Source organism: Pollicipes pollicipes, unplaced genomic scaffold (genome assembly GCF_011947565.3).
Source record: "Pollicipes pollicipes isolate AB1234 unplaced genomic scaffold, Ppol_2.1 Scaffold_4002;HRSCAF=4701_pilon_pilon_pilon, whole genome shotgun sequence".
Classification (NCBI taxonomy): Eukaryota; Metazoa; Arthropoda; class Thecostraca; order Pollicipedomorpha; family Pollicipedidae; genus Pollicipes; species Pollicipes pollicipes.
The window spans coordinates 34,022,117-34,034,782 of NW_023596420.1; the positions used below are offsets into that span (position 1 = coordinate 34,022,117).

Consider the following 12,666-nt stretch of genomic DNA (forward strand, 5'->3'; position numbering starts at 1 on the left):
GGTATGTTTTGTGTTCGCTGTGTTCCATTATTCTCGTCCTGTTTCTGCTTGTTTTCAGTGTACTTGTTCTCTCCAACAGGCATCGTGCGTTGGATTTTGCTTTTTTACAGGCAGCGTGCAAAGCCGCATGCTTGACATCATGCTCATTCATCAGATCGTGTAGCGCCGCTTTGCTTAAGTAGTTAACTATGCAGCGTGTTGCATGTCGGAGCCAGACAATCATCTTGCATATTTTTCTCTTTGTGCCGAGTTATCTGCAGCGTTGCGTGGCCCGCCACACCCGCATCCCAGATCATTGTCCATCTGACAGCAACACAACACAGCTCATTTTTATAATCAGAGCCATTAATTTACGTCCCGCTCCGCTTGTCTTTATGGTACGCACAAAGTTGAAATCATATGCATCGTGAATCACAGAAAACCCCGGCCGCTGCCATCAACGAAACGCTTTTGACCGGCGGTTATGACGTCTTCGTCGAAGATGTAGCAGTGAGCTCGAGACTATAAATGGGCTACACTTAACTCAGTCACATCACATTTTCACACACATGTGAGTGCTGTGACGCACGTGACATGTCCGGATGTTCTCAACTGCCGTGGGTGGGAAAGTCGCATTCATGATTGAACAAAGCCAGCCGGACGCGGATCACAAGCAGGCTCAGATCTCGGCGACCTGGCGCCGCAGCGACACACGACTGACGCCGCCAGACGGAGAAGACGGCGAACCGCACTGACGCTCGTGTGTGGCGATGTTTGCCATCCGACATGTGCGCTGGAGCAAAGCTAATTGATCTGCCCGGTCCGGATCGTTTCTTTGGATTAATGCCGAATTTCGGCGATACGAACAGATAATAACTTGAAGAAGCCAATTGCGTGATGTAGGTCAGTGTACCGTCTACAAATGACCCAGGCACCCTAACGTCGTGCGACCCACAGGGCCGTGGGTAAATGACCGGGTGCCGGCCAAGTATGCGCCCTTCCTAAGGTCTGATCTCAAAGCAGTACGTAAGTGCGTAATTTAAGCTGGCAGAGCCATGCCAGCTAAATAGACGTTCAGTGCCATCTGCTGCGACCACTCTGCACCCCTAAAACATGCGATTACAAATTCATTCATCTGATACAAATTACTGATACAAATTCAATCACCTGATAAGCGGAGTGTTGCAAGCACGCGAATTCAGCCGGCAAACACTCTTCGCCGTGCCTGTAACAATTTTTGTTTCCCACAAGCCTTGCTCGGCCAGGCTGGAATCTGGAGGGGGCAGCCTGACCTGAAAATAGCGACTTAGTGGGCAAACGGGAAAAGTGCACTCTATGAGCTAAATTGTTGGAGGAGCGGAATCCCGCCTTGTGGAAGTTAGGGCCACGTGTAGGAAATACTCGCATTTGTTTGGAAAGCTGAAATTCGTTCGTACGGGATGGAAAGTCTCTAACATCGGGCAGAAGATGGTCTGCTGAGCTTCGGCGGCGAATAATTCCCAGCACTGAGCCCTCGACTTCGTGCACGGAAATGCCAACCTTCCAGGTTTTTCGCACAGTCTTGTACCCACTTTGGTCGATTCCATATTTCTGAACGATGCTGGAAAATGACCGCCAGTCGATGTGGCAAAAATTGTTTCTCACGAGAACAAAGCTCAAGTGCTGGAAACCTGTTACGTTTGCAACGTCAGTTACGTTAGTAACGTCACAAACGGCAATTACGTCAGTTACGGGCAGTTACGTCGAACATCCATTGCTTATTGATGAGGACGCCTGCCGATGAAAACGAGAGTTCCAGACGATGCGACGTGTTCCCTAGGCGGTGCGTCCTTTGATCGAAAGCCGGCCTGATATAGCCCTGCTTACCACAAGCTTGGCAAGTTGCCATGTTTCAACGACAGTTGGCCTTTCAGCGCGGGTTTTGGACAACTTGTTTTGGAACAGCTTGGGAACATTGCATTTCGCACGCATTTGAAGTAATTTTATGCGATCCTTCAAGCACGATTCCTGCAGATTAAGGAGCACATTAGGTTTAGTCCACAGCGCCGAATTGTTCTCCCCGATAAAGCAGCAGCGCATAGTTTCGCGCCCACGTATCTAATAATATGCAGATGATCATCAATCTGAAAAATGGTTATAGTTTAGCAGCTGGTCAAAGCGTGTGCTCAGTAGCCCATAGTATCACAGAGCCGAACGTTTCACTCACACTGGCTACACTGTATATATATAGGAACAATACGCTTGATTACACAAGGACAATTCAACTCTGATTGGTTGACTTTGGACGAAGGCGTGTGTGCCACGTTATGAAGTTGACATTTTGTAGCATACTGAAATACACCGCTTCGGCTGTCCGATAGCACTATTTCACCAGCATCGGGGAACATCGGTCTGATTTATGGACCCCGCTGAAATGCTATTTGTCATCGTGGTGGACGCCTTTCCAGCAGACTGAGGTGTGCCGCTTTGGTTAACCGGTTGCCCCATCTCATGACGGGAGCGATATTGGGTTGGCTTCCGGCCGGAGCTGAACTAGCGCGCGGAGTGGGAGGTGCACGGTCGGGACACGTGATCCGAAGCGTTGTTAGACCCGAGGTCCTGGAACTAAGTCAGACTATGGAGCCTTGAGAAGCGACCACAATGCTTTGTACGCGATCCGCGAAAGCGCAAGTTGTTCTTTGGGCACGTGCGGTTTGGTGGATTTGTAAGAACAATTCGGCGACGGGTACCTGTGCCAAATGTAGCTAGCTGTTTCCATTCACCGCAATGACCCATCGTTCATACCGAAAAAAGTAAATCGTGATTTTCCGCGACGCCGATACATAAAAAGGTACATTATATTATTGAAATGACGCCGGCTGGTGGCTGGCGCGAGCCAGACCTCGGAGTCGATCCGCCCGCTCTGTCTCCGTCGTCTTTTGACAGAGCCCTGTCATGGACGCTGTGAAACAGTCGGGGCTCTGTCTCCGTCGTCTTTTGACAGAGCCCTGTCATGGACGCTGTGAAACAGTCGGGTCTCCGTGGTCTTCTGACAGAGTCCTGTCATGGACGCCGTGGAACAGCCGGGGCTCTGTTTCCGTCGTCTTCTGACAAAGCCCTGTCAGGGATGCCGTGAGACAGTCCGTGAAATGGACTGTCCAAAACATATGTGATGCGCTGTTCAGAGCTCAGAAAGAAAACGACGCAGCTGTGGTAGTCGATAAACACTGCTATATCACGCCTGCGTGCGGTGGCGAACAGATGATGGACCAGAGAGTATGGTTTGGGGAGCTGCCTGCTCTAGGAGAACCCCATGCATGGCCGGGCTGGCGAAGAAAGACACGTTTCCAGCGTACCCTCTCACACTGTAATTCTGCTGCAGTATCTAACACGTTAAGCGCTCAGAGACCATTGCTGTGAGCGTCTTACCAACTGAAGTGCTACTGGGATGACCTTCAGCCGTGAAAGTGGCTTGAAAAGGCAGGTGAACGTGCGGCGGACCATAAAGCCACGCGTATGGAGCTGAGGGAGGCCCGCGGCGCGCTCCACTGTTGGCCGCCGCTCCCGCAGCCGCGCCCTCGTCGAGCGTCAGTGAACGGGTGGCGTCAGTCGTCCCCTGAGACCACCGAAAGCCGCCTGTCGAGCCGTGCCGGCTCACAGATGCCGCCGAGCAGGCCCAGACGCGGTCTCGTTCTTCCGCCTGGCTCCTGTTTTGCCCGCGCGTGGCCACGAGACGGGCGGCGTGGCGGGTGGTCGGGTGCCAGCGCACTCCACCTTCGTGCCGGGCCTAGTCCGCGCCGGAGTCATCTCGCTCGTCCGCCAGTGTCCGGCAGTCTCGAGCGGTGGCTCTGAGAAAATCGTGCATCGCAGCTGGGAAGTTTTAAATTTCGGATCACGTGTCGTCTCTGAAAGGCGTAGATTCGATTACATATGAGACGTGCTGCCGAAGTTGGCGGCCCAGCGTCAGCCAGCTGCACCAACCACACTCACTCAATTCGTTATGAGATTGGCGTTGCCGGAGAATCGCGGGCGCTCGGCTCTGAACCCCAAACTAACCCCGCTCTCCACTCTTGGGGCGCCCGTTAGAACCATGATTCGGCGACCCCACGTGCGCAGCCTGACGCCCGCACCTGTACCCGCACCTGATCCGTTTGTTGCCACTCATTAGTTGTTAAGGGCTGTGATGTTTGTCACCGTTGCTGATGTGTTTTGTGTGGTGGTTGTTGTGATGTTGCTGCGTTTATTAGTATCCGGTATCCGGCTGACACTGGTGGAGGTGTAGCGGGCTGTGGTATGAGGACCGCCCCTCGTGACGTGGCGCCCTGTCATTGGCGGGTGTAAAATGTGTGGTCCGCGACCGGTCAGCTCATGCCCTCGAATACAGCCTGTACCGAGGGCCCGTCTATAATGATACTGCTGTGTAACTCTCCATTGAATTTAGGCGACATGGCGTTGGGTTCTTTTAAATGGGCGGCGAAAGACTTCTTGTTCATAGGTTGGTGCGACCTGGCATGGACGGATATGACGCGTTTATGCCCTTTTTGACATATTTTTCCCTTTAACCTTGATTTTACGCACAGGCGTCTTATACTGGAGTGGTTTTAAGCGGCGGAGACAGCACAATAGCAAACTTGTTTACGTAAACAACACAATTGCGCTGTTCATCAACGGTGATGGACCGTTTTTTACATGGTAGCGTTTCGTCGTTTAGGGTGTTAATTCAATTTGAAAGATTTTACGGTTATGCCAGAAACTGATGCCTGAGAGGTTTGCTATGGCTTTATGCTCATGCTAGAAACTGATGCCCAAGAGCTTTGTTATTGAATCACGTTTCGTGTTTGTTCTAATTTTGCAAGGCTTCCTTGAAAACACTGCAGTTTTTAATAAATGCGATGCGGGCCCGTGGGATATCTTCTCTGAAGATTGGATCAGTGCTCCAGGGATGCAGCGCGTCTTGTGAGCTTAAGTAAAGCAACGAGTACCTCTTCCCCCAGTTTTTTTTTAATGACAAAAGTGATGCAGCTATAGATTCAAACACGTAATCTTCCACGCTCCGGTTCTTTTTGCTCCATGATGAATGCATCTGCGGCGTATAAAGGCTCCAAATGCCCGAAGATAGCAATCCCGTAGCCAAGTCGTGGCGCTGTCCCGTGACTGATCCTGGCCACGCCTAATATGCGGGCGTGCTGGCTTTTGACGCAGTGTCGTGGTCGGGACCGCGGGTCGGCGCTGAAAATGCTTTCATGGTCAGTAGCGAGCGGTGAGCTTTACCAGGGATGTCGATCAGTTAGCATGTAAACATCAACACGTCAGCGACTGGCGTGCGGCATGTGTGATTTCCAATGAATTGCGCATGTCGTGTTTTATCATGCCACGCTTGCCGTGCGCGAGTGACGTGGATGCTAAGCGACTGATTGGGTTGTCTTTTTATGGTGGTGCATTCATCCAGTAGGTACATGTTTTGTCGGATTTGTTTGGTTCACATGAGCCGGCTTAACCTGATTTGGCGGAAGGAATAATGTGACCTTTTTAACCACGCTTCAGGAACATGCCAAATACCCAGTAGCGGTGCTTTGATATTAAAACATGCAGCTTCTGAAGAGAGTACAGTTGTGTTCATTTTATGCGCTCATGATCTATTACGTCATAACAAGCCGGGACCGTGCTGCTGACGTGTCTCTCTTCGCACCGCTCCCCATGGAGAAGTCCGCCTACCGCTACTGACCGCGACTGTATTCTGTTCGGTCACCGCTCTCCCGGACAGGAGAGAAACCGGCCTCTTCCTGCCTGACTAAACAGGAGCATCCTCTTCCGCCATTCTCTCTCTGTCTCTTCTGGAATGCCCTGCGCTCTTGCCATTTTGCTCGGCTGATCTGGAAAGTCAACTTTCGCCAAGGTAGGGCACCTCTTCCGCCGTTCTCTGGCTCGTGTGACCGTTTCCATCCCCTCTCTCGCCATCCCCTGAAGTGTGACCCGGAGCGTTTTGTCCAGGACGGTACTACGCATCTGAGGTGGAGCGTCACGCCGTCTCGTCCCCCCGCGCGTCTGACCCGGCGCGTCGAGAACGGCACGCCGTCTCGTCCCCCCGCGCGTCTGACCCGGCGCGTCGAGCGCGTCACGCCGTCTCGTCCTCCCGCTCGTCTGACCCAGCGCGTCTCACTCCGCAGAGATACCGCACTTCAAGCAGGTGGTGATCATGGCGACCAACTGTGAGAGCTGCGGCGCGCGCACCAACGAGGTCAAGTCGGGCGCCGGCCTGGAGGCGCGCGGCCGCCGCCTCACGCTGAAGATCACCGAGCCGCTCGACATGTGCCGCGACCTGCTCAAGGTCAGACCGGGGTCGGTCACAGACGACCGGTGGCCCCCTCATCCACGCCGATAGCATCGGGGAAAACAGCTTGCTGTAAGGTTCGAACCCACGTGTGCGCAGGGGGGGAGGGGTCGAGTGTAGGACGCGCCCTCCTAGCGACGCCAAACGCAATGTGCCGGTCTTAGATGGGCCATGGTGAGGGGCATATCCCACGGCCGAGGAGGGGAGGGGGAGGGGCAAAATGAAAGCCGAAATCATGTTTTCCAAGGGTGCGTCAACGAGTTGTCCTAGAACGTGGAACGGGCTGAACGGGCTTGATTGCTGCGTGGGAGTTTGCAGCCGTAGTCTGTTTATTGCACCCCCACCCTTATTGCATCCCTGGACTGCAATAAGTGGTCCGTAGTTCCTTGCTAGTTGAGGTGGCGCCGTGCTAGAAAGGAATTATTCCGCATTGACGCTTCTTGGAGAATGGTATGTTAGCACTACAGCGCAATTTTGAGGAATGACCTGAGGCAATAACAAGCTATTCACGCGAATAATCGACAATCATAAGTGGCGGCGAACCCAATCAAAAGTACAATGAGCGTACATAGTGCGCCGTCGACAGCGCCCGCATGTGCGGCGTGTTTGCCGACACCGCGGTCCCAGATGTGCGGCTGTCTGACTCGCCGGCCAGCTCGCTTGCAAACACACTGTGCCGGCCGGACCGGCCGATACCGGGGCCATATCGGTCGGCCGCGCACCGGGTCAACACTCAGGCGTGGCGACCAGTCGGGACAGCCGCGCGCGGGGAGGTCCGGGCGCGCGCGCCACCCTCGCTCCGGCCGGCGGCTCTGGGCTGCCGGCTGACGAGCGGGCCCGGACCGGGGACGCGACGGTACGCGACGCCGGGGTCGTGACCGGGGAGACGGCAGGCTTGGAGTCACGGCCTGGGAGGCGGTGGGCTCGGAGTCAACGGTCGGGAGGCAGTAGGCTCGGACTGGCGGCCGAGGAGGCGGTAGGCTTGGAGTCACGGTCGGGAGGCAGTAGGCTCGGACTGGCGGCCGAGGAGGCGGCAGGCTTGGAGTCACGGTCGGGGAGGCAGTAGGCTCGGACTGGCGGCCGAGGAGGCGGCAGGCTTGGAGTCACGGTCGGGGAGGCAGTAGGCTTGGGCTGGCGGCCGAGGAGACGGTAGGCTTGGAGTCAGGGCCGGGGAGGCAGTAGGCTTGGAGTCACGGTCGGGGAGGCAGTAGGCTTGGGCTGGCGGCCGAGGAGACGGCAGGCTTGGAGTCACGGTCGGGGAGGCAGTAGGCCCGGACTGGCGGCCGAGGAGGCGGCAGGCTTGGAGTCACGGTCGGGAGGCAGTAGGCTTGGGCTGGCGGCCGAGGAGGCGGTAGGCTCGGAGTCACGGTCGGGGAGGCAGTAGGCTCGGACTGGCGGCCGAGGAGACGGTAGGCTTGGAGTCACGGTCGGGAGGCAGTAGGCTTGGGCTGGCGGCCGAGGAGACGGTAGGCTTGGAGTCACGGTCGGGGAGGCAGTAGGCTTGGGCTGGCGGCCGAGGAGACGGTAGGCTTGGAGTCACGGTCGGGGAGGCAGTAGGCTTGGGCTGGCGGCCGAGGAGACGGTAGGCTTGGAGTCAGGGCCGGGGAGGCGGTAGGCTCGGACTGAGAGGCGGTAGGCTTGGAGTCACGGCCGGGGAGACGGTAGACTCATCAACAACCCAGCGGTCGGTGTGGTGGCGCTCTACGAAGCCGAGGATGTGGGCGCAGACCGACGGACCAGTCAGGGCGGTACGCGGGTTCCAAGTCACCGTGGCCGGTAATGAGGACGGTCTTGTGGCTGCAGGACTATTCTTGGGGGGGGGGGGGGGGGCTGTTTCTCGCGGCCTGTTTTTTGTCGTGTCTATCAGCGTCCAAATGATGTAGGTACATTATGCATGTGTGGGCTGGTTAATTGAGCGGTTCCGTAATAGACTATCGTTGGCGACGCCGCGTGTCGGGCGAAAGGTCGAGGTCGGCCGGGGGTTCACATGAGAGCCTCAGATCATGATCTCCATTCGGGGTGTACGTTGTGCGTGTTGCGGTCCGCTCCATCAATGTAAGGTGGTGCTTCATGCGGAAGCGCTATCGATCATTGTATTGGTATGAAATACATATTCGCGCCAAACTGAAGACGGAATAGCCATTTGCTCCGGTACTAGACACGCGGCGTAGTCTGGGAGGTGAGGAAGGAGAGGGATTTTGTAACATGTGGCTGGCCCTTGAAATGCCATTGCAATGTTAAAGAAGACGCTGGAGGGCACCGCGGGGAATCGAACCCCGTACTTCTGGTTTCCCAGACACGTGTTGGTTAGCGCAGACGCGTTAACCACATTGCTACCGGCAACCCCTTTACTTGTTTGTGGCTAGTGTGACGTAACCCAACCGGGCTTTGGGCGCTGCATGACCTTCAGCAGTCGACGCGCCCTAAAACCCCAAATCATCATCATCATCACCAACCGGGCTTAGCCTGCCAGCCGTGCGTGGTCGGCAGGCGAGTGCGTAACGCGGCGGCTGTGTCGGCAGTCGGAGACGTGCTCGGTGGAGGTGCCCGAGCTGAAGATCCACGCCGGCGCGCACGCCATCAGCGGCCGCTTCACCACCGTCGAGGGCCTGCTGGAGAACATCAAGGTGAGCCGCGGCGGCCAGCTGTCGGGACCGCAGCGCCAGGCGGACCGTGAGGCGCGTCACCTCCGGGCGACGTCCGTGGCCGGGCGCAGCTGGCCGCGGCCGCCGGCTGTGTGTATATGCACGCATGCAGATGTATGTACGCACGCAACTGTGAAGGCGCCCGGTGGGTCGCCGTCCGAAATCATGGGCTTAGCCACCCGCTGAAGGCATGCCGGAACGTTCAGTAAATGTTGAAGGTGCTGAGCTGCTGACCGGGGACGGATGGACAAAAAGCGGTCGGGTCGCGACCACAGACCGCCGCCGCCGGTGCCGACGCCAGCCTGGGGCGGTGCCGGCGGGCACGTGGTGGCTGCGGCCGGGAGCCTCGCACTCCAGGGGGCGTCACCGGACTGCGCCGGCGCCCGTCCCGCCCCCGCCCCCGGCTGCGAGACGCGCGACGGGCGCCGACCTGTCAGGGCGCGCTGGCGGCACGGCGGCGGGCGCCAGCGCGCTCGTCCACCCCACCCGAAGTTGGCCGCGGTTCCGAGAGAGAGCCGGAGCCGCAGCCGGAGCCGGGCGCGCTCCGGCGCCACCTGGCTCCGGCGCCGGGCCGACTGCGGGGGCGTGGGGAGGCGTGGGACGGCTCGTGTGACTCGGCAAGGCCGGCGATGTCGCGCGAGCCTCTTTCTGCGGCGCGCTGAAAGCCACATATGTTTCATATCCAACATGACAAATATTGCGGCATCTGACCCGGGACAAGAAGGGTTTGAAGCCCACCCAATGGGTGCCATATGAAGCCCACACAATAGTCCGCGCGCTATAGCCCAAATCATCACTCCAAGCCCACCCAAGCGCGAGTCGACCTCAGACAACCGATCTAGAGACGCCGGTTGTCTGAGATCGACTCATCCCGTCACGTTTGCACGGCTGGAAGGCCCAGCGCCATCCATCGCAGCGTCTGCCGTGAAACCGACGCCGAACCGACGCTGTGCCGGTGTTCCACATCAGTGATGCAGCTGCGCCGGAGCGAACCACCGCCGCGCTGCAAAGTGCGTTTAAGATATTTGATTATTTGCAATCTACCAGTACAAGTGTTCTTTCTTCAGTCAGTTGTAAATTACAGTGGCGCTCCTTCATGTTCGCGTGATATGTCGCCATGCAATTTGTCACAGGTTACTATCTGCGCTGACCTTTGAATACGTGGCTCGACGACTGGTTGACCCAGGCTAGACGGCAGACGGGTTTGATAAATATTGAAAATAGCATTGCGACTCGCCACATCGTTCAGTTGCTGACAAATTGAAACGACAGGACAAGCCTGTGTATCGATTAGGCGTGGTAATTTGCAACATTTAGCATCGGAAGCCGAGGGTGATTGGGTTCGGATTCGAGTTCAGATTTGGGTTGGAGACTCGAATCTTCGCATGGATATCTCGAATTATTACAATGCAATGTAAAACTAACTGTCTCGCTCAGCTGTAAATTGAACGACGAATGATGGATGAACTAAAGGGACCGGACTTTCATCTCGCGTAAGAAATTAACACGCGCTTGAGCGGGGGTCATAATGACCCCCTCCGAAGATTTCCCTAATGGTTTCCGAACGGCGCGGCGCAGCCGCGCCAAATTTTGCATAGCTGTAGACAATTGAATAGCGGATCGTCTGACATCAAAAATTTCGATGCATCTTGTTAGGTCGCTGACCTATGGCAGGTCAAAGTCAAGCCATGGTTTCAGCGAAGTCACGTTCCAGGGAATCGTTCAATCCGATCAAACAGCGGGGTGTTAGACGAAGCCATACATCTCTGAGATACTTTCTTAGTCAACGCAACAATTGAAAAAAATAACATTGACCTAGGGTCAGGTGTGAAGGTCAGACCAAGTTCAAAACTAACCTGTTTTTTACTGGACTTTGACCTGATTTGACCTTATCTGACTCGAAGATTATGACCTGGGAACTTCCGACTCTGACCTAAGTGAGTTCACTTACAGGTCAACGCGCTCTGTGAATTTGGTCTCTCTAGCTCTCTTAGTTCTCGAGATCTCAAGGGGTGGGGGTTGAATTGATCTCTACCCGAGCGAAGGGTATCCAGCCGGCCACCCGGGCGCGTATTAGAAGGTCAAACAAGGTCACTGACCTTAACTGGGCGTGTGAAATTTTTCTTAGAACAGTTGCCTAGGTTCTAGGGGCTCTTTGTAGACCAATCTGGAATTTGACCTTGTTTGACCTTATTTGTCCCGAGGGACATGACCTAGGAACCTCACACTTTGACCTAAGAGAGTTCACGTACAGGTCAGCACACTCTGTGAATTTGGTGTCTCTGGCTCTCTTAGTTCCCGAGATCTCAAGGGGTCAAATTGACCCCCCACCCGAGCGAAGGGTATCCAACCGGCCACCCGGGCGCGTGGTAATGTCAGATTTGTCGAAAATTGCATCAAATATCTAACAACGCTTCATTTGTCCCTGTCTGAGTTATATAAACAAAACGGATGGAACACCAGGGTGCCAGGGTGCCAGGGTGCCTGGAGCAGGCGCTCCTCTCCCCCAGTTCTAAGTTCGCGTGACACCCGGTCAATGCGTGGGTTAATACGACTGGAGCCAGTTTAGCGCTTGCATGCAGCGGCGCGAGCTGGCTGTGGCGGCGTGTCTAACGTCGCATGGTGTCAGGTGACATTGATACCGCACCACACCGGGAGATCAGTCAGTGTATTGTCAGTCTGACACGTCAGCTGGCGGCAGTCACCCTTCCGGCGCGATGATGACGCGGTGCTCATGGCCGGCGGGCCTCACCCATCCCAGCGGCGTAACTCTCCACGTGATGGTACCCTCCCCGCTGGCCAGTGACCACCGGCCGCACCACCTGCTCGCTTCTGTCCGTGGCAATCCGCATGGGCCGCGGCTAGCTGCAGCTCTCGGTCTGCATCAAGAGACGTGCTTCCGAACGCCGCGCATTGTGTGGCTCATCGGCCCCACTGCCACAACCGGTACGATACGCTGTGGCGTGAGCGCTCGCGACAAACGCGAGCATCGCCAAGCGACCGTGGATCGTCACGCGTGGCCGGTGCCAGCGTGGTCGCCGTGGTCACCGGCGTCGTCTCCGTCTGCGGCAGGACGACCTGCAGAAGAACCCGATGTTCAGCGGCGACAGCCGGCCGGACGGTGACGTCCGCAAGCTGGCCGAGCTGTGTCGCCAGATCGACGAGGTGATCGCCTGCAGGCTGCCGGCCACGCTCGTGCTGGACGACCCGGCCGGCAACAGTCACATCCAGGTGAGTGCGGCCGGGCGGCCGGGCGGTCAGGCCAAAGGAGGGGGGGGGGGGAGAGGGGTCACTGGTGAAAGGAGCGGGGAGCGGGGTCTGTGAATACCTGTAACCAGGAATCGCACCTTTGTCTGATTCAGTTTTTTTTTAAGGATCGATTCATCATCGATTTATGTAGATCATCACTGCGGTCATGACGTGCTGAGGCCCGAGACCCGATGACCCCCCCCCCCCTCCTTGTACGACTCACGCGGTGCCGTGCGGCCCATACACTCCAGCTGCTGGTGCCTGTGAGCGATCGTGACGGACCATGTCACGCGATCCGATGACCCGGAGCCCCCCCCGCCCTATCGTGCCTGCTCCCCCAACAGACTATGCGATGTGGTCGGTTAAATGACCACACGATGGCCTCTTTACGTATTCACAACCCCGGGCAGCCGCTGTCGGGTGGGCCGCTGGCCACGTTCTGACCTTGCTCCTCGCGCCGGTGACCCCGCTCCTCGCGCCTGT

The 12,666-nt window shown here is 56.6% G+C and overlaps 1 protein-coding gene across 3 annotated transcripts in view; it reads left to right on the top strand.

The window, feature by feature from the left end:
- Zpr1 (zinc finger protein Zpr1) overlaps positions 1–12,666 on the top strand; it is a 50,160-nt gene that overhangs the window by 19,154 nt on the left and 18,340 nt on the right. For all 3 annotated transcript variants that reach the window (XM_037216020.1, XM_037216021.1, XM_037216022.1), the window contains exons 8-10: positions 6,126–6,286; positions 8,812–8,916; positions 12,007–12,165. In XM_037216020.1, coding sequence (XP_037071915.1) covers positions 6,126–6,286; positions 8,812–8,916; positions 12,007–12,165 — 425 coding nt within the window. The remainder of the gene's footprint in view (positions 1–6,125; positions 6,287–8,811; positions 8,917–12,006; positions 12,166–12,666) is intronic.